General features: G+C 50.2%; 1 protein-coding gene across 1 annotated transcript; it reads left to right on the forward strand.

The window, feature by feature from the left end:
- The first annotated feature begins 450 nt into the window (after positions 1-450).
- LOC134011283 (cyclin-dependent kinase-like 5) lies at positions 451-25,723 on the forward strand. The gene is given in 20 exon segments (XM_062450852.1): positions 451-556; positions 2,881-3,104; positions 5,224-5,258; positions 12,159-12,204; positions 12,731-12,867; positions 13,174-13,294; positions 13,907-13,966; positions 14,568-14,658; positions 14,925-15,009; positions 15,011-15,115; positions 16,611-16,691; positions 17,978-18,144; positions 18,290-19,328; positions 20,027-20,131; positions 20,913-21,018; positions 21,216-21,330; positions 21,632-21,737; positions 22,074-22,196; positions 23,478-23,768; positions 23,918-25,723. Coding segments are annotated over 19 exon segments (3,237 nt in total). The 5' UTR covers positions 451-556; positions 2,881-3,040; the 3' UTR covers positions 24,278-25,723.
- Positions 25,724-25,969: the final 246 nt, after the last annotated feature.

Genomic DNA, 25,969 nt, shown 5'->3' on the forward strand with positions numbered 1-25,969 from the left:
GGGTATTAACGCCATAATTAACTTAACTTAAATGTGTCTTTAACTGAAACCAGACAAAATCCTTAACTTTCTTTAAGTTTACCCTGCAATGAAATTACGGTGAACCTTATAATATGGGACAATGTGATGTAATTTGTTTATCAGCAACGAAAACGGAGCCTGATAAATTAAATTCATTTTTTTACACAGTAGCCTATCCTGTTTCATATTAGTTTTCTTTCTATTGCATAATTACGAATGCATTTATTTTCTTTTGCACGATTGTGTAAGAAAAACGGATATAGACAAGAAAAACGGGTTACAGTAATAACAAAAATCAATACATAAATACAAAATTATGCAGATTAAATGATCTTAGTAGGCTTTCATTGGTTTTACGAAAGAAGGCGTTGGAACCTTGTTCCAGTTTGATTGGCCACAGTCATGCCACTCAAAAGCTGTTGGCGTTCTTGCCTAGTGGGTTGTCGACCAAAGGAGTCTGGTTACTGTTGCTGCTGCCATGCAAATACCTATCCTTGATGGTGGTGGATGTAAGTGGGTCCAATTCTACCACGAAGTGAGTACCTTATCTTTCCAAATTCCGAAAATACTTTCTTAACCGCATAGTAACATTTAGTTTTTTGTTGTTGTTTTTTCTCGTACTTTGTCGTTGTAAAGCACAACGTCAATCTAGTAGTAGGCTCCCTCAAGTGCTGATGCTCGACACCTAACATTAGTACTGTACTGTATCTAGCATAACGGTAGTTGTTGCAATGCTTATTGCTAGCTAGATAGCTTGACACCTCAAGCCAAGGGCAAAATGTGAACGTCAGTGTCACAGCCACTGATTTTTTCGCAGTAAGCCAATAAACACAACGCCTAGTTGTACCCATCAGTTTTTGGTTTGTGACAAGCAGAGTAGCAAATAGTGCTGCAACGGTTACGATACGTGTTGGTGACTGGTGTCGGGAGTAAAGAGAAATGTTACATTCCCACACAGTAAGCTGGGCTGTAGTGTGTAGCTCCCTGCATCAGACTTCCATGCGTTGTGACGCAATGAACAGCCTGATGGATACTATATCAAGATAACCATAACATTCTGGCACACACAGACACAAACATGGACATACTTTTCAGTAGATGTTTTTCGACATAATGTTACGTGCTGTTAAATTTGCTCACCTAAACCAATGTCACACCTCAATGTGACTCCTTGTGAAAATAAATGAGAAATTAAGAAATGTCACCTTTTGAAATGGATCTTCAAGCTTAGGGTTTGCTGAAGCTAGCCGTACCCTGTGCAGAGCAGTAGTTTGTGTGTTGTGTTCATAAGGAGTGGAGTGGGAGGATTTGTCATTGTTAGCAACAGGGTGTTTAATGGTTGTCTGCAAATTTAAAAAAGAGGAGGAATATAATGACCTTACAGCTTGTCACTTCAAAATATTACGCAACATTTTGGTAGACTGAGCTGTAAACAGGCTATGTAAGACATAATTCAGTCTTTGCTATCTCTATCTCATCTCATCTAATCATCAGCATTTCCCAATGTATAAGCCCAGGGAAATGTCATGCTTAACTAAGATGGATGTTTGCTGTTTGGAGAAGGGACGAGGAGGTGTTGTAGGGATGCCACCAAGCTTTGCCATCTCGTATTGTGCGATGCAGTTCCCATCTGCTGTAGGCTGCTCTAATGATCACAAGTGCACTTGATGTGATTTAGCAGCATATGTTACAGCAAGAAGATTGTTTTCATTGGCAACACTGCAATTTCTTACATAATCCATGGATTATGTAAGAAATTGCAAGCTTTTATCATGTTGACTAGTGCTGGAAATGAAAGCCGTCAATGGTAATAGTTGGCCTGGACCAAATGTACCGTATCTGGTCTATCTAATAGCCTAATTGCTGGTTGTTTCAGAACCTTGTATAGGGCGATACTGTCATTTAAATGCTTTTTTCCCCTCAATGTATTCCACTATACATGTAGGCCTATTCCCTGGTTGCTATGCTGGCAAGCAACTCTCTATCAATGTATTTGAACAAGCAAATTTCAGTGACTCAGTCCTTAACAAATAGTATTATAGCCTTGTTGCATTATTATCACAGCATAGTATTAAAGAAAATGTAAAGCCTTCCAGTAGATAAATGCTGGGTTACTCAGACACAACTGTATCCCAAAACACATAAATCCAGGAAGTGACACGCTGTGGACACAGTGCTTTGGTCTGGAATAAGATCCAAAGGATGTAGTCCTTTGCAGATCTATACAACGCTAAAGAGAGATGGTCTGTCCGGTATGTCACCTAACCCACCCTCCTTCTCTTCCTCCTCCTCGTCCTCCTCCTCCCCCTCCCCTGTGTCCAGGTTTTCCATGTTTGTCTGCGTTGGTGTCAGGTAAGCCAGTGCGTAGAGAGAGCGGCGGCGGCGACGCTGCCATGTTTTATTTTAGCGCATGGGGTTTTGCATACTGATCAGCAGCCTCCGAGCCCCACAGCGATGTGGGGGAGCGTGGAGGTGAGCAGACAGCCAGCCAGACAGCCAGCCATGCCTGTAAGCTCACCAGCGGGGAGAAGACGATAGCGAGGACGTGGTGTCTGGAAACTTTACTGATACGTTCAGAACAGAGAAGATGAGATCGAGGGTAGCTTCATATAGGCCAGGGTGATTTACATATTTTGTTTCGGTGCAAGCCCCTTAGGAGTGGGAGCCTCCAAATTTAATTGGAGCCAAGCATATGCACTGTAATGGTTTGCCTCAGAGGAAGATTATTCACTTTGTGGAGTCTCCACCGAAGATGTTAGGAGACTACAGTACCCAGACTGCAACAGCCTAGTCTTTATTCATTTGTGACTACCTAGCCCATGAGTTGTCTCACTCGATTTTTCACCCTTCTGTGTGCAGGTGAGGGGGAAGTATTGAATGGAGCATGTGGTGCATGCCGTGCTGCACAGCCAGCGAAGCCCTTCCAGGAGCCCACAGCTGGCCGCCACAAACCACCTCCTGTCTGGGAGCCTTATTCCTCTGAGCCACTCAGACCTAACCCCGACAGGCTTGTAACTTCATGAAGATTCCTTACATCGGTGATGTAATGAATAAATTTGAAGTCCTTGGGATTGTGGGTGAAGGTAAGACCACTATTGCAATTTATTGTTGTTCTGCGTTTTGTCTGTGTCTGTGTGTGTGGTTAGCTGACAATGGGGACCGCCCTGCCTGCACTGAGGGGGCCAAACTCATCTCCCAACTTTCCCTCCATTATTCATTCTTCACTTTCCCGTTAATATATATTTTCTCTGAGATGAGTTTGCCATTCCCCCTAAGCTGACTGATTGATGTGGAGTACCAGGGGCCCTGAAGCGAAAAGCGAGCCACCCACTCAGCTTCTTCCTCTCCGTCGCTATCAATCCCACCACCCCCCCCACTGCCCCCTCTCCCTCACCCCCCCACTGCCCCCTCTCCCTCACCCCCCCACTGCCCCCTCTCCCTCACCCCCCCACTGCCCCCTCTCCCTCACCGCCTCACTGCCCCTCTCCCCCCCCCACTGCCCCCTCTCCCTCACCGCCCCACCGCCCCACTGCCCCCTCTCCCTCACCCCCCCACTGCCCCCTCTCCCTCACCCCCCCACTGTCCCCTCTCCCTCACCCCCCCACTGCCCCCTCTCCCTCACCCCCCCACTGCCCCCTCTCCCTCACCCCCCCACTGCCCCCTCTCCCTCACCCCCCCACTGTCCCCTCTCCCTCACCGCCCCACTGTCCCCTCTCCCTCACCGCCTCACTGCCCCTCTCCCTCACCCCCCCCCCCACTGCCCCCACTGCCCCCTATCCCTCACCCCCCCACTGCCCCTCCCCCCCACTGCCCCCTCTCCCTCACCACCCCACTGCCCCCTCACCACCCCCATCCCAAACAGACTCAGGCTAACTTCCCAAATGGAAATAATGGGCCGAGGACCTCTGATACGGTTTAACAGTCAAATGATAATCGTATTTCATGCTGCATTTCATCCCAAGGAGAAGTTGAAGGGTCCCAAACATCTCCTCCCTCACCCCCCACCCCCTGTGTACACGGTCACTATGAAGGCTACTTGTTTTGTATGCTCCGTTTGAAATGAAGCCGACACAACAAGGGCTCTGGTTTTGATGCACTGCCAGGTCAATCAATTATGTTGATTATTCTGGATTGACGTTAAATCGTAGCCGTTATAAATGTGTCCGTAGTTTCAGGGTAGTTTCAGCGCGCTTTCTGTCAGTTAGTCTTTTTTTGTAGTTTTTTTTAGCTGGATGGCATACAGGACGCGCAATTGCTGTTTGGAAAAGTAAAATCCCCCTGAAGACTACACATCACAAAATGCATCTAAATTATGAACCCTTTCTCCCCTTCAATCTGTACTCAAACACAAAGTTCCAGGGTTTTTTCCAACCCATTTAACCTCATGTAAATTTACTGCAGTTTTCCACTGTGAACATGACCTCCTTTTCCATATATAGAGAAAGCAGGCCCCAGAACGATCTTCTTAAAGGCCCAGTAGACAATATCCGGGAACTCGATTGATGCGGTAACACACGGTATAATTGTCACTTTGATTGGACAAAAAGTGGAACCTAGCATCAGAAGAAAACAGAGTCTTGCTTCTTTACTGCAGCAGTATCTGCACACGGAGAACTGGGGAGGTGCTCTTTGATACAGCTCCTCGTCTGCCTTGCAAGACCCCGAGTTCCTGGGGACTGGGCTGTCATGCCAGGGCTGATAGCATTAGAGCCATGGAGCCTCTCCAACTCTTCCTGAGTGTCCCAGTTACCAACCCACCCAGCCCTGCTGCCGCTAATACCAGCACTGTGCTGCCTGTAATTCCCTAACATTAATAACTGACGGGATTTGAAAGAATGCAGGCCTTGTGATTTTAATTTCAATAATTACACAAAGATTTGACCTTTGCCTGCTGAGAATTATAGGCAGAGATTTTGGGAATATTGTAAAATATTGAGAATGTAATTACCGAAGCAGGAATTCAGGCTTGGGGGCGTGCATCAATTATTTGTCAGATAAGACAGCTCTGCACTCTAACAACTATTGTTGTGATTTTAGCTACATTTATCTTGAGTTGACTGTTATCTTCGTAAATCATGATCAAGGATAAATTGTCCTTGGCTGTTAAGGGAGCTAGCATTATGTTCTCCCTCGCTGTAAAGGGCAGTAGGCGCGCTGACGTGGCTTGGTGTTGACGACTCTCTCTGTCTCCTCTCCATCCAGGTGCCTATGGCGTGGTCCTGAAGTGTAGACACAAGGTAAGCTCCTCCCCTAGCACTGCTCCTCCATTGTCTGCACCACGTTCGAAGGATTTGTTTTCTAGACTACGTCACCCATTTATGCAAACCAGTCACACTAACCTGGTCCTCTCAGAGCCAACATCTTACTACTGTTGACTTCCCCGAGGATAATCTGCAAATCCAGTTATCTCTGCTCTGGTTTGTCAACCATACAGATTAGTTTTGCTGTAATCTCGATAATCTAGATGATGCCCCGGGCTGGTGCGTTCTACTTGAGTTTCTTTTTCCTTTGGATCTGCCATGGTTTACCCTGACCGATTGTTATCAAGAAACTCTTTAATATATTGTTGCTCTGTTTTCGTGTCTTTGATATTAAGTGTTGGTGCCAAGGAGATTTGTAATTATCAGAGCACAGGCTGTTCGGTAAAGTGTTGAGAGTTGTGTGTCTTGCTTGTAATCTTGTCACCCAGGGCTAATTGGTTATTCCTGGGTGTTTTAACAGCCCCGGGTCCCACCCCCCACGCCCCAACATCTCTTACACCTAAGCCTCATTCACACTGCCTCGAGTGTAACACCGTTTATTTATAACCATATCCTGTGAGCTGCCAGGGCACAGTGACCAAGAGCCTGCGTGGCCTCGCCTGCTGATTGGAGCAGATGGAAAGTCAGTGTCTGCTGCAGTCCTGCATCCCGTTCCTCTCTCCCAACAGAGCACTCGCCGATAAGAACCGGTAACCTGCTGCCGTTGAATGACCAAACATTCACAACGACAGCCAGGCAACAGGGAAGGTGGAGACGTTTTTGGTTCTTTTTTGGGGGGCATGACCTGAGAATGAAATTCGGTTCACTTTGAACAGCCAGACACCGAGCAGAACCTCTTGAGATTTTGGTAGTGTGTTTTAATGGATAGAGATACGTTTTGAGTGCAAAGGCACTCGCGAGCGTGGCAAGTGCAATGAATTAATAAGTGTTCGGCTTACTCAAGCCCAGCATGACAAGATACAAGCTCTATATTTAATACCCTTGTCCTCCTTTTGCTGGTCCATTTCTGGAAGTCGCCGTGCTGCAGTAGGAGTTCAAATCCAACGTGAAGAATCAGAGAGCCAAGAGGCTTGTCTGCTGCCTGATGAGAGTCCAGGGCAACGAGGGACGAGTTGAAGGCCTTGGTAGTCCACCCAGCGGAGTCCTGAGTTAGACGTGCGTGGTGGCGACCTACTTTTCTCGGCGTCCGCAACGAAATCGGGCGTCATTTGTGGACGAGTTGTCAACAAGACGACGTCAGAGCGTATGGACGAGCGAGGAATAGTTAGGAAGAGGAAAGACTAGTTAGCATGGATGAGGACGGTTAGAGAAAGGAAGAGGGCCCTGTAAGTGGAGATGAATGTCCAAAGAAATGCCCGGCAGTCTGTGGTAATCACAGCTTGTAATTACCAAGCTTGATCATCCAGACTGATTGATCCCCAGCCATCACTAGAAGCTCTTGCTAATACCAGTGCGATGCCTTACTTAACCACCACAGTTCTCTCAGCGTGATTAGGCCCCAATTATCGCCAGCACAAAAGGCTAGGGCTTTCACTGTGTCCTTTTGTTGTTGTCGTACCAGTGTATTAACTGTGCTTTTCGCACATTCGCACAATAGTTCTTTTTTTTCTTCTTCTTCGTATGTTATTCACCGTGTGTTTTTGGTCGTTTTAAGCACATACACGCTCACGCATATCTAGAACCCCCACTTTTCTGTCTGTGGTGTGCCTAGTGTCTGTATGTGAGCAATCTTCAGCCCCCGAAGGAAGCGGGGTGTGAGAATGGATGTTGACAATAGGCAGGCGGACGGGGACGCCAGCTGTGTGCGTGTCAAAGCAGTGCGTCACCCCTTCTGCAGCTGGCCTGGTGCTCAGAACATCCCTCTCAGAGAGCTTCACTGTCTATAGGATACAAAGGGTTTTTCAGTGCATGTGGACCCACTTTCTATTGGTCTTCCACTGGAAGCATTTCCGTTTGGATTGCTCTAATTAGACTGTCGTGTGTGTGTGTGTTTGCGTGCGTGTGTCTGTGTGTGTGTGTGTGTGAGAGCAGGGCCGTGCTGGCTTATTTTTTTCCCTTCCAATAAGATCTATTCCAGTGCACAGACTCACCCATGCATACTTTCATCACAACCTGCATGCTAATAGTCTGGAAATTACCACTTTGGTTGCAACAACTTGTTTGAGGTTTCCAACACAGTGTGAGCTAATGAGCAGATACTATCCCGGTAGACTGAAGAGAAAGGCAGGTCTCTGAGTGTTTCCTGGAGTCTAGAGAAGCTTTGGGCCCCGCTTCATCTTTTATTAATCAACCTGAGTGGTCAATGAGGCGATGGCAGGGCTTCTCTGTGACCTGGCGCGGGTTGCTCATTCAGGTAAATAATTGCTGAGGCCAAACAGGCAGAGGCAAATTATATCTTTTGTTGTGGGATTTTGAAAGTAAGTTTGAAGGTCTCTATTTACTGTGTGATTTTAATCTGGTGGATAAATAACCAGTATGTATCTTTCTCAGGGTTCTCACCGTGTGACGTTTGATGTTTTTCTATATAGTACTTAGTAACCTAATCTATAGTAAAATGATTAGGTTAAAATGACTGTGTGAAACAATACGAAAGATGCTATGTGTGAAAAACTTCCAAAGAGTAGGCTAAGATCACGACTCCAGAACAGTGCTCTCGATTCCTTTCAAGACGTTCGCATTCCTCTGTGCGTCCCGCTTAGTAGGCAGTCCGTAACATACTGTTCTCGTCGACTTGACTTGTCACAAGTGGCCGCTCGCCCTTCCTCCTGCACCTGTGCCTCAGCGCCGCCAACCTCCTGCCCTCTGGGCACATTTAGTCATTTAGCAGACGCTCTTATCCAGAACGACTTACAGGAAGTACAGGGACATTCCCCCCCGAAGCAAGTAGGGTGAAGTGCCTTGCCCAAGGACACAACGTCATTTTTCACAGCCGGGAATCGAACTGGCAACCTTCTGATTACTAGCCCGATTCCCTAACCGTTCAGCCACCTGACTCCCAGCACATGGCACGTCTTCCAGGAGAAACCGCTGTCCCCTAATGTGCTTTGATGTTGCCATTCAGGCGCTAAGAACCCATCTCAGTGTCTCTGTTGGTGTCTGCGTTCTCTGTGTCAAACACACGAGGCCCGACCTCGTGGCCTGTCCGTGGCCCAGCACAAAAGGCTGTGCAAGGCCTGGTACGTTCCGTACATAGTAACCCATTCGGGGCCGTCCTCCGATACTGCGGACAGTGACCGTTTCCATTGTTCCAGGTGTGTGTGTGTGTGTGTGTGTGTGTGTGTGTGTGTGTGTGTGTGTGTGTGTGTGTGTGTGTGTGTGTGTGTGTGTGTGTGTGTGTGTGTGTGTGTGTGTGTGTGTGTGTGTGTGTGTGTGTGTGTGTGTGTGTGTGTGTGTGTGTGTGTGCTGTAATAAACCAGGCGGTCTATTTTCATCGCTACACGAGAAAGCAGCTAAAAGTAACAGAATGCGTGCGGCGGTGGGTATTTGCTTAGCCACGCAGCAGCGCCTCTGAGGAATTCACTCTGGTACTCTAATCAGTTAGGCTGTAATGGGTTTTTCCCTGGCAACCCAGGTTTGCATGATGCACAATCTAACCTCTGACCTTGGCTTAACCCGACAAGGTTAAAAGTAGTTCCAGTCACAAAATATAAATATAGCTAGCTGTCGACACAACATTGGACAGTATATTCATGCCCAGTGTCAATTTTGGATGCTGAACAAGCCTATTTGACTGTACACAGTCTATTGAGTTGGTAGATTGAGGTTAGTTTATATACTCTGCAGATTATACTCTGCTATATTTACATGGATACAGTAAGCTTCCAAAATCCGGTTTTCATCAGTAGATTGTTGTGCAGATTTAAGTTACTGGGTTTATTTAGCTTTGCATTGTAGTGCGCCCTAAATTGGTGATATTTCTGGCGGCATTCCTCTCATCACAGATCAGTCTAATCTATTCTAATAAGTAACGTATTACACAGCCCCGCGATTGAAGCAGCCAGCCAGTCGAAATTAGTTTTTGAGAATGTTGTTTCCTGAGCGCTGTAGAGGTTTCGCATTAATGCTTTAGACCCTTTTGGACTGAGAGAGAGCTGCTTAACAGCCACAGTCCACTCTCCAGGTAGAAGTCAGTTTTGGACATCCACAAACTTTGCTGTGAAGAAAAAAAGGGAAAAAGCTGTCTGCCACCTTTTGAAAGGAGCAGTTATTTTCGTACCCCCCCAGTACAGAAACTGGGGCATGGCTGAAAACGTCACTTTTGCACATCGTGCTAAATAGGTCACTGAAGTGAAGGTCCTTCACTGAAGCACTGCATGAACCAATCAGCAAGGAGAATGGTCGAGAGGAGTGAGAGAGCTTCTGGAGGGGACAAAGAGCCGCTCTCACCAGGCTAAGGTCGCCATAGTACCCCCGACAGATTTGTTATTATTTGATGTTCCTTCACTGGCTCCCTGTTGGGTGCAGACAGTCTGCCTGTAGTCCACCCTCTCACCAGTTAGTTCCCTTTCTGTCTGTTTCTCACCTTGACTAGGTGTGTTAGAATGATCGTACAGGGCGAGACAGCAAGACAATGATTCAACTAATATGGTTCTCAAACCTGATCTTGTTGGCCTTTTTCTGGTGACATTGTCGCTTGTGTCATTTGATAAATTGTTTAATCCTGACTAAACAGTTGACTTGTCTGGTGTGTGGATGAAGGAAATTGTACTTGGTTTGTTTACGCCGCTTTTTTTCCAAATTAAATTTGAAGAGCTCTTTGTTCTGCCAGGATTAATCTGCCATAGTCACCCCATCTGAATGTCACATACATTGACCTAACCCGTGCTCTGCTACAGAGGGAATTCCATTGAAGTGTGTCACGGCATAAACATTTCAAAACCATGCGCATACGTCTGTGCATGCAACATGCAAGTTTAATTTGAGCCTGTGGTAAAATGGCTGTTAAACTGGCGCCGCGGAGTCGTTTTCCACCAATGGAAAAATGCTCTCCCTAAAATAGTGATCATCCTGCCATGTTGATCATCAGGCCACCCAGGCTGTGTGTTGCTAACCACCCACGCTACCGCATCAAGACTCCTTGTTATGTCAGCATTGGGAGGTTTAATGGTCTCACTTACAGAATAAAGCATGACTCGGCACTAACTCATCCATATTGATTCTGCCGACAGGCCTTGCGTGACAGTGCTAATTTGGTGTTATCCTTTGGACCAGTTTTAACTCTGCAATTTAATTGCTGCCAGTCTTGTACATGCATGCTGAGAGTGTGCATGTTCACCGGCATGGTCTCTAGTTTTGGAAAAAGCAATATAGGGGTTATTTAAATCAGCTTCATGGGAATTAACCCAGGTCAGGAGGGGGAGGAGCTAGACCCAGCTCAGGAGGGAAAGGAGCTAGACCCAGCTCAGTGCAGAATGGTGTGGCCTGCCCCCTCACTGGGCTCTCCTCAGGAGGCGATGATGAATGATGAGTCTCTATAATGAATCTCTCCCTGCAGCCTCGCAGCTCTGCTACCCGGACTGAGCGTGTAACAGATTTCAGATAAACAAGCCTTCCAATGCAGCCCCACGGGAGGCTTCCAGAAAGGCTTCAAATAAAGCACGATGCCGGTAGAACCCCTGACATGCTCTGCTTCTCTAATGAGGACCAATGGCACATCCACATGATGGAGATTCTGTCAGCTAAAGGCCCGTCAGAGATCATGTTTACGGTTGTTTCTTAATGAGTGTATGAGAGTAGAATTCCCACACAAACAGTGAGCCAGGACAGCCATGTGTAGCTCACGGTCTTTTAACAGGCATCCAGGAACATCAAGCACAGTACCTGTTGCATGGGCTCATCATTAGTCGAGCCCGCGTTTGTATGCGAGCCTTTCCGTTTGCGGTGGAGCTGCAGTGGTTTAGCTCCTAAATTAGCCTCCTTCAGAGCATCACTGCAGGGGCTTGGCACCAGCCTGCTATCAAACACACCTACATGTTTTTCCTCTCTGGCAGCGACAGCGAATTGCTAGTCTGGCAAACGGGGGAAAAAGAAGAAAGAAAAAAAAACGTTTCACCACAGCCACGGTGTATTTGGGTCCCGCGACAGGCGTCTGTAAAGGAGATTTAACCTTGAACGTCACAGGTTAACTTCGCCCCCCCCCCCCCCCCCCCCAACACACACACACCCAGCTTCCTGTTCCACACACTCCGAATCCCTCAGTTCAGCTGTGGTAGGTGTGTTGTTCGTGGCTGTGATACACAGTGAGTCATCCCAACCAGATCCCTGGGCAGCAAGAAAGAAAGGCTAGCTAGCGAGGAAACTAGCTCGGTGTGCTACATGGTGCTGTGACGATGCCCTTGCCTGCCTGGCTGCCTGCCTGCCTGGCTGATCCCCTGTCTGCCCGCCCGTCTAAGGGGGGAAAGTGGAGTATAGCTGGCAACCAGCAGGCAGCTCCAGCAGGTCTAAGTAGGACATGTGTCGAGCAGCAGAGAAAGAGAGCATCAGAGGGATGATCCTGTCTCCAGGACCACCTATAGGGACCCCAGAGACGACCCCAGTGAACCAGTGAGGCCATGCTGAAGAGCTGCTACTGGGATCACAGCTACAGGGCCTCACATCCGTGTGCGGTTATGGTCTTAGCTGTTGTCAGTTGTTACTCACATTCCGGCCGTGCGGTTGGTCAGTGATTGTGGGAACAGTCATGGTCGTGCCAGCACACCTGCTCGCGTCTTTGGTCCCCCTTGTTGTAGGGAGGAGACCATGGGATCTGATGGGGTTCTTAATGTGTGTGTGTGTGTGTGTGTGTGTGTGTGTGTGTGTGTGTGTGTGTGCATATGTGTGCAGTCCTCCGGAGCTGCAGGGCTGGACTCTAATGATCATGTTTGACTTGTGTTGCAGGAGACTAATGAAATTGTGGCCATTAAGAAGTTCAAGGACAGTGAAGGTAAGAGACTCTGGTCTGCAGTCAGAAGCCCTGTGATATTGGGCCTTCTCATTCCTGTTCCCATGAAACACACCGTTCCCCGTTCCATCTCTGGCTGCCAGATTCAGTTTGAATTTTCTGTAGCCAGACTGTCCTCCAAACTGAGGCGTTCACCTACTTGTCTGTACACGTCCGTGTTTTAAGTTTACATGTCTGCCTGTCTCTCTCCCTTCTCCCTGCCTGTCGACCTCTCTCTCCTTTTCTCTGTTAATTGCCTCTGTCTCTCTCTCTCTTGTCTGGCTTTCTTGCAAAGGACTCCTGCCTGTTTCACCCTCTCTCTTTTCATCCTGTACGTCTGCCAGTCTTTCTCTGCCTCTCTCTGTCTCCTCACTGCCTCTCCCTCTCTGCCTCTCTCTCTCTCCCTCACTGCCTCTCTCTCTCTCCTCACTGCCTCTCTCTCTCCCTCACTGCCTCTCTGCTTCTCTCTCTCTCTCCCTCACTGCCTCTCTCCCTCCCTCACTGCCTCTCTGCGTGTGCTCACCCGCAGAGAATGAGGAGGTTAAGGAGACCACCCTGCGCGAGCTCAAGATGCTCCGCACCCTCAAGCAGGAGAACATCGTGGAGCTGAAGGAGGCCTTCCGCCGGAGAGGGAAGCTCTACCTGGTCTTTGAGTATGTAGAGAAGGTGAGGCTCCCCCGGACGACCCCTGCAGTCCAGCCTCCACTACACCAATCACAAACATCCTCCACCCTCACGACTGAGTCATTGTTATCACTCTTTTCCAAGGAGACGTACGGGGGCAGATTTAGAGCCTGCTACCCTTTGGTCCACATTCAATTGCTCTACCACTGAGCTGTATCTACCCTCCCCCCCCGCCCCCCCACATCCCCTGCAGGCACAGAATCGCCCGCCCTTAGGCAGGCCCAAGCCCCAGATCAGGTCCAGGTGGATTTTCCTAACTCGGCTGTTTGGCTTTCCTTCTTCTTTCAGAATATGCTGGAGCTGCTGGAGGAGTTACCCAATGGCGTGCCACCGGAAAAAGTGCGAAACTACATCAACCAGCTAATCAAAGCAATTCACTGGTGCCATAAGAATGACATTGTTCACAGGGGTAAGGAGCTGCGTGAGAAATCTGTGTAGCATCACGCCAATCCTTTTTGTTGTTGTCGTCGCATGGACCAGTACTGTGTCGTAGCAGCAGGAGGTTGACTCACATGAAACAACCCCACACATCTAGATGCATTCCCTTAGCTGTCATACACCCCAGTACAGCCAGAGCATGTCTGCTACAAGAGTCTAGGCACTCCTCCGTTTACCAGTGAGGGAGACTCATCTGGTCTCATACCCTGTCAATCTGTTCCACAGGACGTGAGCTTCTGGGCTCTGGCACATGTCAGGGAGCAGAGCAGGAGTCCAGACGGAGTATAATATGTTTTTTTCCCAGACAGAAATGACAATATTATGATGGGTTGTTGTCGTGGTGGACGCTGTCTGACCTGACGGAACGCTGTGGTTAATTAGGGGGTGTCTATTCCAGGGGAACATCTCTGTTCATCTGAGCTGCTGTTGTTTGGGCCTGTTTGTGAGACACAAACACAACAGGTGACAGGGAGAAGTGTTTTTGTGCTGGTTGATTTGATGCCACCCCCTGCCAGCTGTGCCCTGAGGTGCCCCCCTCTTCTCTATCCCCATTCTCTCTCTTTCTCTCTCTCTCTCTCTTCAGATATCAAGCCAGAGAACCTGCTCATCAGCGCTGAGGACGTGTTGAAGCTGTGTGATTTTGGTGAGCATCGCTGTCACAGTCAGCTAGTCAGTCAGACAGGCAGACAGACAGCCAGACAGTCAGTCAGTCAGTCAGTCAGTCAGTCAGTCAGTCAGTCAGTCAGTCAAACAGTCAGCCAGACTGTCAGACGAGAGCTCCAGGTTGTGCCAGCTCAGTTTCAGCCGGACTCCTGAGAGCTCTCCTTCCTGATTAACCGGCTGCTATGCTGAGGAGTTTTATGTTGTCATTTAATTACTGCAAGTCAACATTCCCATCAACACACACCTCTCTCCCTCATTGCTCTTAGTGTGTGTATTTCTGTGAGTGTGTGTGTGTGTGTGTGTGTGTGTAGGCATACATGTGTAGGCATACGTGTGTATGTGTGTTTATGTGACTGTGCGAGTGTATGTGTTTGCATGGGTGTGTGTGAGTGAACCACAGCAGGTCCTTGTCTCTCATGCCAGACTGGCAACATCATGTCAAGCCTGCCATATGGCTCTCTCCATCTACTAACAGACCCAGCACTACAAGCTGTGTCCCTCGCCATCTGATTGGTCAGGTGGAACTGCTGTCACAGCCTACCTGCTTTTCTTATTTCCTGTTTTGGCTCTTGCTCGTCCAGGCTTTGCCCGCAATCTCTCGGAGGGGAACGATGCCAACTATACGGAGTACGTGGCGACGAGATGGTACCGCTCTCCAGAGCTGCTGCTAGGGTACGTCTGTTAGCCAGAAACCAGCCAAATCTGCAGCCAGAAACCAGCCAGAAACCAGCCTGCCCAGTCTTAAGGGGCCCTTCTCATGACTGACTTTCTCTCTCTCGCTTTCTTTCTTTATCTCCTCTCTTTCTCCCCTTTCTCTTTCTCCCTCCCCCCACCTCTCTCTATTTATCTCTCCCCCCTTTCTCTCTCGCTCTCTTGGTCTCCCTTTCTCCCTCTCTCTCTCTCTATTTCTCTCTCTCTCTCTCTCGCTCTCTCCTCAGCGCCCCCTATGGGAAGGCAGTGGACATGTGGTCGGTGGGCTGTATCCTGGGGGAGCTGAGTGATGGACAGCCATTGTTCCCAGGATGAGAGTGAGATCGACCAGCTCTTCACCATCCAGAAGGTCCTGGGCCCTCTGCCCCCTGAGCAGATGAAGCTGTTCTACAACAACCCTCGCTTCCACGGGCTGAGGGTAGGTCGCCCCACCTCTCTCTCTCTCTCTCTCTCTCTCTCTCTCTCTCTCTCTCTCTGCCTTTTCCTCTCCAGCTCTCTCACCCCCTCTCTCTCCCCCTCTCGTCTGCTTTCCCTTTCCCCCTCTTTCCCCCCCTGCCCATTTTTCTCTCTCTCTCTCTCTCTCTCTCTCTCTCTCTCTCTCTCTCTCTCTCTCTCTCTCTCTCTCTCTCTCTCTCTCTCTCTCTCTCTCTCTCTCTCTCTCTCTCTCTCTGCCTCTCTCTCTCTCTCTCTCTCTCTGCCTCTCTCTCTCTCTGCCTCTCCCTCTCTGACCCTCTACCATTGCCTTTCTCTCCCTATTTGCTGTTCCCTCGCTCCCCCTCACTTGAGCGCTCTCTCGATCCCTCACATCCCCACACCCACGCTCCCTCTCTCTCTCTATCTCTCTCTATCTCTCTCTCTCTCCACCCCTCACTCCTCCTCACCGGCGTTACCTCCCTCCCTGTTCTTTCTCTCTCCTTCTGCACTTCCTCCTGGTCACACCCACTCACTCTGTCCTCTCTGATTTTATTTCTGTCTCTTCCTCTACCTCATTAGCCACCCCCCTCTCTCTTTTACTTCTCTTCTCACTTCTCTCCCTCTGTTGCCCCCCCACCCTTTCTCTCTCTCTCTCTCTCTCTCTCTCTCTCTCTCTCTCTCTCTCTCTCTCTCTCTCTCTCTCTCTCTCTCTCTCTCTCTCTCTCTCTCTCTCTCTCTCTCTCTCTCGCTCTGCTTTTTCATAATCGCCTCTCTACCCGCCCAAACTCATGAATACTCTCTCCATCTCTCTTTCTCCCTGCTGTCTTTTTCCTCTTCCTGCATCTCTCCTCTCCCTTCCCTCCCCTGCCCTCCCCGTCTCCTCTCCTGGCTGCTATGACTGTGGTGTAACTGATTGGATCACAGTGACTCATCATCATGCATCTCAGTGGCGTGTGTGTGAGGCGAGGTGATAGAGACGGCGATGGTGATGAGGATATTCCTCTGGGTGCTGCTGTTTGCCGTCGTCGGTTCTCCGACAATAGATCGACTCCTTTAGAACTGATGGGTCTACACATGGTTCCAGTCCTGACCCTCAATGACACATCTCTGCATGCCTCTCCTGTCTGGGCCTGGGGCTCAGGCCTGCGTCAGGTCCAGGGAAGCGGACAGAGTGTGCTGTTCTCCAGCAGGTAAGGGTGTCCCCAGAGGGAGGACGTCTCTCTCTGGCCCTGTCTCTCCTGTGGCGTCAGGGCCCAGGTGGGCTGACTGACGGTTGGGATCAGAGACTGTCCTCGTCGCAGACGACCCCTCATCGTCTGGCCTCTCCTATCAGACCCAGACAGACAAGGCTGTCAAGGCGTTCACCAGTCCAATTATCTCCTAACTCGCTCCCCCACCAACCGATGTTCTTTACACGTGGCTGTAACTGTGTGGGGTTGAGGGGGAAATGACTGTGGTTGTGTTCCATGACCTGGACGTTCCTTGTGTGTGTGTTACAGTTTCCTGCCGTGAACCACCCGCAGACCCTGGAGAGGAGGTACCTGGGCATCATTAGTGGAGCGCTGCTCGACCTCATGAAGGTAGGGGTCAAGAGGTCAGGGGTCAGCTACTAGTAGTGAACCTGAGGAGTGAGTCCAGCCCAGAAACGAAAAACACTCAACCCATCGACGATATTCTGCGCAGTATTTAGACACGCGTTTCAGTCCCTTGTCCCTATGTCCACCTGTGTTTGTGTGCTGTGCGTACCTGTGTCACCTGTTCACGAAGCATAACTGGGTGTCGTACTCTGCCTCGGTTCCTGTGCTGCCTTTGCTCCTGTCAGCTTGTAAACACAGGCTCATGTCAGGCTGGTGGGCAGTGCTTGTGCACTTGTGCTTTTTTTCCCGTGGGCGATGACTCACTGCTAACAAAAAGTGCTAATCCATTTTGAATTCATCGCAGCATCTCAGCATGTACTTGTGCAAGGCCACACTAGTTCCTCTCCCGCGTTATTAATCAGCTCTCTGTGTTTGTTTTTTTTTTTTTTCAATTCATTTATTTGTCTGGCTTTCTGTCACAGTTTTGGGATTTGATATTTGAGCACGTCGGTGGTATTCGATTTTGTTTCTCTTCCTCACGTCCTCCGCTTCGGATTCCTCGGAGTACTCGTCTCCCGGCTGCCCGTCGATAATGTGCCCATGTGACTTACCCAACACGGGGGGGGGGGGGGGGGGGGGGGTCTCACACGGCCTCAGTGAACGCTACCATCTAGCCTCTCGGTAATCACAGCGACTAGCTCAGGAAGGTCACTCCAACACACAGTAAAACGCCACTGAGGACTGGAGCCACTTCACTCTCATCATGTCAGGTGGGAGTGGTGGAGAAAAGGACATACCTCACAATGCCCCGTCCCAGGTCCCACCCCGAACGTGCGCGTGACCTCCAGGCCCTTTCCCGAGACTCTCGAGTGGCTCTCGGAATCGGAGTTGATGCGCGTTGAAAGAACCAGCTAAATAAAAATATGTTTCCGATTGTGGTTTGATTTTTGTATGACAAAAGAAGAAGCGTCTTTCTCTTATGAGTCACCTTACGCCTTCTCGAGCCCAGAAGCGTGGAAGAAAAGACACATGCCAAGACAAAGTGACACATCCGAAATGTCGGCGGAATATTTTTCTATTGTGTTCGGAACAATGAAGCGTCGATTTTTATGATGATGATGACGACTGATGATGATGAGTGAGCAAGGCGAGGGGGATGTTGCTACGTAGGTTGGCTCTGATATAAATGTTTGTGTGTTTGTGTGTGTGTATGCATCTGTGTGTGCGTACGTGTGTGTGTGTATGAATGTGTGTGTGTGTGTGTGTGTGTATGAATGTGTGTGTGTTAGAACCTGCTGCTGCTGAGTCCGACGGAGCGCTTCCTGACGGAGCAGAGTCTGAACCACCACGCCTTCCAGACCCAGCGCCTGGTGGAGCGCCCCGCCCCGTCCACGCCCACGCCCGCCCGCTCCTCCAAGAGGAAACCTCACCACGGGGACAACGCCGCCCCCAGCAGGTCAGGGGAGAGCACTGCACACAGGGGCAGCACGGTGACCGGGGGAAGGGGGGGAAGGGGGAGTGCAGGGTTTTAGGAACAGAATGTGGCAGGTAGGCTGGGAAACTAGGGAATGGATCTAATGCCTTCTCTCTCCTCCCCCCAGAAGTCACGGCGGGGGGAAGAGCTCGGGCCACCCCCGCTCCAGCAGCAGGGACTGCTCCAGCCTGCCCCGCCACGAGGACCTCCAGCCCAGCCCCGAGGGCTGCCTCAACGGCAACGTGCCGGCCAGCCTCAGCCCCACCCTGCACCCCAAGAACTACCCGCCCCAGCCCCTCAACCGCTCGGCCTCCTGCGGCAAAGACCTGGCCAACAACAACCTGCCGCACCTGCTCAGCCCCAAGGAGGCACACACCGTGGGGGGCGACTTCGACTTCAGCCCGGGGCCCAAGGGCTCAGACGGCCCCGGGGCCAAGTACCTCAAGTCCAACTCGCGGCCGCAGCAGAGCCGCCACTCGTCGTTCGCGGAGGGCAAGAACAACACGCTGCAGTCCAGCGACAAGCACGGGCGCCACGGCTACCTGGACTCCTCCCACGGCTCCTCCGGCCCCTCGTCCTCCAAGAGCCCCGCCTACCTGAATCTGTCCAAGAGCCACGGCACGCTCAGCGACGCCAAGTCCGTGGGCAACCTGAGCGAGCCGCGGCTGCTGGGGGACGAGCCGCCGTCGCGCTACTTCCCCACCAGCTGCCTGGACCTCAACGCCCCGGGCAGCCCCGCGGCGCGCCACGGCGAGCGCCAGGGCCACAGCCCGGCGGGGCGAGGCGGCGGCGGCCCGCGCCCAGAGAGAGACAGCAACACCCTGGACTCCTCCTCCCGCCGCGCCTCCTCCCGCCACAAGGCCTCCGAGGAGGCGCCGGAGGAGGCGGGGGGAGGCGGGCACGCCCACGCCCTGGCTGCCCCACACGACGCCCTGGCCTACGGCCTGGGCTACACCTCGCCGTTCTCCTCGCAGCAGCGGCCGCACCGCCACTCCATGTACGTGAGGCGGGACAGGCAGAGGACTCACGGGAACGAGGTGGGGCTGGCGGTGGGCCAGGGCATGCCGGCCAGGACCAGCAGCCTGCAGATGCTCTCCCCCCAGCTGCAGCACCGCACGCTGCCCCGCCACTCCGGGGGGTCCTCCCGGGAGGAGGACCTGAGCAGGGTCAGTCCTCCGCGCTGGGCGGACGCCCACGGGGCCTCTCTGGAGACCTCCCCTCCCTCTCCCCCTCACCACACACACCCCTCACCAGCCTCCCTCACCTACCGCCCCCTCAACCAACCCGCCCCTCCCTCGCCTATGCCAATCGATACAGGTTCCGTTGCAATGAGTTGTAGATTCCTACTACCTGTTTGGGTTTGCTTTTAATTACATCTGTAGCACATACTATTTAACGAGTGACAGAGAGACTGCTGAGAGTTTACAACACCCTGATATGTCACTTTCTGCAGGCAGACTATTAGTAAAACAGTACACAAACAATGTATTTGGAGTCAATCGCCCTCCATGTTGTTTTGCTTGACTAGAATGCCTCTGTTTAGGTTAATAGGGCTCTGAGGCAAGTACATGCTGCTTTCAGTCCTATGTGTGGCTCTTAATGTGAGGACTTATGTACCTATAGTGTGTGTATGTGTGTGTTCTGTTTTTATGTGTATCTCACGCTTCCCATGCTGTCTATCTCTATCTCGTATATCTTTCCCTACTTTATATCTCTCCTTTTTTCTTTCACTCCATCACTATCTCTTCTTCTGTATCTCTTCATTTCTATCTATCCACCTCTCCCTACTGTCTATCTTTCCATCTCCTTACCTCAATCTCTCTGTCTCTATATCTCCTTTTCTATCCCTCCATCTCTCCGTCAGCAGAGCGAGCAGGGGCCCAAGGAGGGGAGCCACGGCCGGCCCCCGATCAGAGACTCCACCCGGGACAACACGGCCTCCTTTCACATACAGCGACAAAAGAGCGAGGTCCGAAACCCTGCCTGCTCCCCACCTCCAGCCCCCCAACACCTCTCTCTCTCTCTCTCTCTCTCTCTCTCCAACTGTCTCTCTCTCTCTCTCTCTCTCTCTCCAACTGTCTCTCTCTCTCTCTCTCTCTCCAACTGTCTCTCTCTCTCTCTCTCTCCAACTGTCTCTCTCTTTCTCTCTGTCTCTCTCTCTCTCCATCTCTCTCTCTGCGTCTGTCTCTCTCTCTGTCTCTGACTCGCTCTCTTCCCTCTCCCTGTATCTGGCTTTTCTTGTTTGTCTCAAGCACTCTGTCCAGCTTTTTCTGCCTCTCTCTCTCTCTCTGTCTCCTCGCTCTCTCTCTGTCTCCTCGCTCTCTCTCTGTCTCCTCGCTCTCTCTCTGTCTCCTCGCTCTCTTCTTTCCGTGCGTCACACGCCTCCCTGTGCTTTGCTTCCCCCCTGCAGAAGTGCTAGCTCTCCTTATATGTAGACAGGCTCCTCGGAGGGAAGTAAGGAGGTTTAACTGAAGGCCGTCTCTGTGACTCATGCCTCTGCGCAGTCAGGCTCCGGTAAAAGCTGGATTGTGGTACACGGCGACCACCAATCAACACACTCAGGGTCACAGTCATGTGTTCCATTCCGCCACCTCTTCTGTTCTCTCCCCGGTTTTCCGCAGTCTAATGCTCCCACACGATTCAGCTCTCGTTTGTATCTTCACTGATCGCTAGCTGGAGTGATGGAGTTTTTTCAGATGGGTGAGAGCGGGCCTCACCCTGTCTGACTCCCCCCCCCCCCCCCCCCCCAGGTGGGCATGTACCACGAGCAGCACGGCGAGGACGGCGGCTCGTCGAAGGAGAACCGCATCATCTACAGCGAGTCCATGCCCAGGAGGGTGGGCAGCTTCTACCGAGGTCAGACCCCCCCCCCCCCCCCCCCCCGCGCGTCTCACCTCCTCCATCCCCCCTGCCCTGTCACCCTCCTCCCCCCCCCGTCACCCCATCCCCCTCACCCGAGCGATGGACCACGACTTGTCTCCTCACCTCCCGAATCTGTCATCCGGGTGCGGGGATGTGAGTGTGTGATGGTGTTCCCGCCTGCTGTCTCACAGTGCCCTCTCCTCGGCCAGACAACTTCCACGAAGGCGGCGGGCAGAGCAGGGGATCAGGGGTGGCGGGGGACGGTGGCACCAACCACTCCAAGCGCCAGCCGGCCTTTGACCCCTGGTGAGTGCTCCCGGGCCGAGGTCGAGGGCCGACCAGCTGTTTTCCAATCGCGTTATCCCTACAAGCAACACACGCCATGCTCATCATGACCTAAGGAGAGTACACACACACACCCTACTCGTGAAGTCCTGACCCTACAAAAACACACACGTTCCAAATATGCCCCGACAAGAATGCACTACCAGTCTGACTACTGGATATTTCCACAAGTTATTAAGTGTCTGGCTCTGAGCCGCAGGGGTTTGGAGTGTCTGGTTCACCCTCCCCCCCCCCCCCTCCCCTCCCGGTTGTGTCTATGCAGGGCAGGACCCGAGACTGTGGTGATGAACCCTGTCGAGCCCTCCAAGGAGAAGGAGAAGCAGGGATTCTTCAGAGGAATAAAGAAGAAAAAGAAAAAGTCCCAAACGGTGGGTTTCGTCTCCACCCCCCCTTTCGTCCTCCTCCTCCCTCGGTGTGGTCCCCGGCGCCTTCCCCAGACATCGGGGTAACGAGCATCGTACCCCGGGGGGCTGCTGATACAGCCTCGTGGGCTGTGTGTGTGTGTGTCTCCATGGAAAAGTAGCCAGCCCTGTCTGTCGGCCTCCTTGTCAGTAAACGTTTCCGTTACATGCGTACGCGGTGTGTGATCACGTGACCAAACATGTCATACGTTGCCAATGTCGTTGTGTTGTTGTTGTTGTTGTTGTTGACCTGTATCAAGTCTCCCTGTCTTCCCCCAGCGTCATGTGCCTCTTGCCTTGCAGACGGCGCTCCCGGATGGACGGACCCCCGTCATCAAGACTTGTCTATTCCCTCTGTTTAGCTCAAAGCCTAGCGTAAAGCGTAGCTCCAGTGTGAGGCTGCTCCCAGTAGTCTCCTCCCCCATGGTATAGCCCTCCTTCGCACAGTACAGTACCGCCCTCCTCTCTCAGCTAACCCAGACTCCTACCATCGCATGCCACTAACAGCGTTAATCAACCCATCGCTTGTTTGTTTTTTTTGTTGTTTGTTTTTTTTCTTCTTTTTCTTCAACTTCTCATTGAAAGGTGCTCTTTTGTGATGATTGCTTATGTAGAAAAGTAGAACCAACCTGGTCCATCAGGCATATGAATGCGTGAGACTACTGTGGTACCTCACATGGGTAGTTATGCCACTGTAACTGTGGGAAAGGTTGTTTTTTTTTTTTTTTTTTTTTTTTTTTTTAACCAAGCATCTCATGTAGTGTTTAAGGACGTTGTAGTATCGTGTTGGTGAATGGTGACCTGTCCCAGCCTGGGCCTGATCATCTAAGGCAGGGGTATTTAGGACAGGGCGCTTAATAACTCACCAAGCTGCCTTATGGATGGGAAGGGGAATAGACAAAAAAAGTATTGTTCCAACCTTTCGGGAAAACAATACAGAAACTTCTTCTTTTTTTTTCACACAGCACAACACAACAACGTCAGCTGCGACTTTGAACACCCTCAGTCCCACAGAGAGAGCAGTAAACGGCAGCAGTCGGGGTCTGGTGGCGATGACAGACCCCTAGGGCTCTGCTGTCTGGTTCGAGCTCCGAACCCAGATTTAATGTCTGTCCGTGTGTCACACCTCGCTAGGAAGACCGGTGCAGTAATGACCGGATATCACAGAAGACGACTCATAGACCGGAGAGTAGGAGAAGAATGAAAGGCCACATTTTAATTAGCTCTGTAGACACGGCACCTTTATTATGCTGAGTGTTCAGCCGTCCTTCCTCCTCCGCCTGTCACAATGACCCCGAAAAAGAATCTGGAGTTCTATTCATCTGCCTTTTCTATTCATAAGAATATCCGTTCGTCGCCTCAATGCGAGGGGAGATATACCCCGGCCAATGGTCCATCTAAATGTTTTCGGGCCAGACTTGCACAATGGTTTCATAAGAAGCTGAGAGTGGGCAGCATGAACGGGGGCTGTGACGGATATATCCATCAATCAGACTGTCCCAGATCACGAGATGGCAGGTTCAAATCCCCCCCACACCCCCGTGTCATATCAGGACCCAGGGCTTTGACCTCCTCTTGTCTGTGGGCCAGGGTTGTGTTCTGAGGTGCATGTCTGGGTGCTGGTGGCAGGGTGGGGTAGTGTTGGGGTTAGTAGGACATTGTAGTGACGTGTGTACCCAACTCCTTGACCCTCTTTGTTCCCCGCAGGTCCCCAGTGACGGAGTAGATCACATGGCCGTACAGAAGTCCTCCAGGTCCTCTGGCCATAGCAGCCGCCACAAGAACCGGGACAAGAGCCGCGATCGCGATAAGAGCCACGATCGGGAAAAGAGCCGCGATCGCGATAAAAGTCGTGATCGCGATAAAAGCCGTGATCGCGATAAAAGCCGTGATCGCGATAAAAGCCGCGATCGGGACAAGAGCCGTGATCGGGACAAGAGCCGGGACAGAGACCAGGACGACTGGCTTCCAGAAAAACTGACAGATTCTCATTCTCAGGTACAGCATAGGTCGTCTTGTTTTCTCTTGAATGTTGATAATTAAACCTGGAAGCCTTTCGAGTCTTGTGATGCAACACAACATACATTCATACTGTTGTACAATCTGTAAACTCAACCTTTTGCACATGTGTGTATTTTCTCATCCAGAGCCAGCCCCTCAAGTCTCTGCGCAAGCTCCTGCACCTCTCCTCCTCGTCCTCCAACCAGACCACCCCATCTGACATGCGCTTCCAGCCTCTCCCCAACCCGGCCTCTGCTAAAGGTGGCTTCAGCGATGGCAGGGGCCACCCGGGACTCAGCACCCCCCAGCTGAAGAGCCGGCAGGCGGCCTACCCCCTGCCAGGACAGCTGGAGTCCAGCTGGCATGCGTCAGCCTTGAGCCGGGCGGAGGGGAACCCCTACCCAGAACAAATGGGTGGCAAGGGAGGGCAAAACGGGCACGGCTTCGGACGAGCCTCCCGCTCGCGGATGCCAAACCTCAATGACCTGAAAGAGACTGCACTGTAGTGCTTCACTCTACCCACACACTCATCCCCCAACCACGCCCCACCTTCTGGCCCTGGCAGACCCCTACTGCCACACGTCCTGCATTTATTTTTTAATTGTATTTCCTTTCTTTCTTTTCAAAGCTTCCATGTTTGATAGAATTTGTAATATTATCTATGGTAATGCTGAATATAGTTTTTTGTTATAAATTACAAATATATAAATGAATAATATATATCAATATATAAATATATGGCTATTTAAAATGTAAGAGTTCCGGCTATTTAAATGTAAGAGTTTTAGTTTATACTCAATAAGTATATATTACATGGTATCGCGTAGTATTTACATACATTTCCTTAAAATTATCTAAAGTTGTCTCACTGATTAAGTTAAGAGTTTATTCATTGTTGGTCTGTCATGTCCTATTACTTTTTACTGTGTTTTCAATACCTGATGTATGATCTGGGCCATCTGCCTCCAGTTGGCCCAAGTCACACTGGTTAGAGATGTCAACATGCAGCTCACTTGATCAGTTTCACCATTTTTCAAATCAGTTCTCTTTTAAATCCATTGCTGTATTTTATGTGAGTTGACAATCAAAACTTGTGTTTTGCATGTGCTTTAAAAGAAGAATGCAATACCGGCGGAGGAACTTGATATTTGATAGAATCGCCAACGTCGCCCCCTGCAGGACATAAGAAACTGCACCTAATAAATACACCAGAACTTAACACTGGAAGGATAGTAAGGATAGTATGGAACTTTGTAATAACGATATACAAATACAATTTAGCATTTAACTTTGTTATATTCAGGTTAAGTACATATGCACAAGGCATTGTGATGTATTCCAGTAAACTGTCTATTGAAGTGTTCTGAAGTATAATTATAATCATCATAACCTGCAGGTGAAGAGCCTCTGCACCCCAGCTTTGAATATCACCAAGAGCGCATTGTTGTCTGTAAAATGCTGTTGTCATTGTTGCACTACCACAATAATACTAACAAAAGTTTCAACTGCAAGGTTATGACTTTAACAATAGCTATTGTAAAATACATTGAGAGAAAAGCGTATACTAGGTTTAATGTCGTAAGGTTGAGCTAAGACTACATTTAGACTATTGGTACTAAAATGCATATGAGCAGTTTGTGAATATCTTTCAAACAAGTTAATAATGATTCATTAGGAAAAACGGTTCTCTAGACTTCCTTATTCTATGGTCAGCACATGTTATTCAACCAAACTTAAGTTTATAAGGTAGTTCCGTTTTTATGTAAAATTATATAATATTTTTTAATAATTCAATCATTTCATTTGTGGCCGAGGACAGATATTGGCTTGTGCTGTGCTGTGTACGTCAGCTTAGAGTAAGCTATCACCTGTAGCTCATAGCTCTCAGAGTGAGGTGATACAGCACAGATCAAACCTCTTCCTACACATCTAATGTTACAGGACATCTTAAGGTTACATTACATGTTTTCGTGTTGTTTTCTGATTGCGTTCCTTTCCGAGGGAGAAACGCCATGCTAGGTAGTCTGACTGAACTTGAACGTTGCACTTTACACAGATCTGTGGTGGTCAGAAACGACAAAGAACCCTTACTCAGTTTAAACTCCTCTTCCCTACTGTACGTCGTCATTGCCCAGTCAAAGTCAAAGCCCAGAGTCAGAGCACAGGTGACTCTGACTTGTGTATCGTAGTGTGTTGGG

This window comes from Osmerus eperlanus, chromosome 24 (genome assembly GCF_963692335.1).
Source record: "Osmerus eperlanus chromosome 24, fOsmEpe2.1, whole genome shotgun sequence".
Lineage (NCBI taxonomy): Eukaryota > Metazoa > Chordata > Actinopteri > Osmeriformes > Osmeridae > Osmerus > Osmerus eperlanus.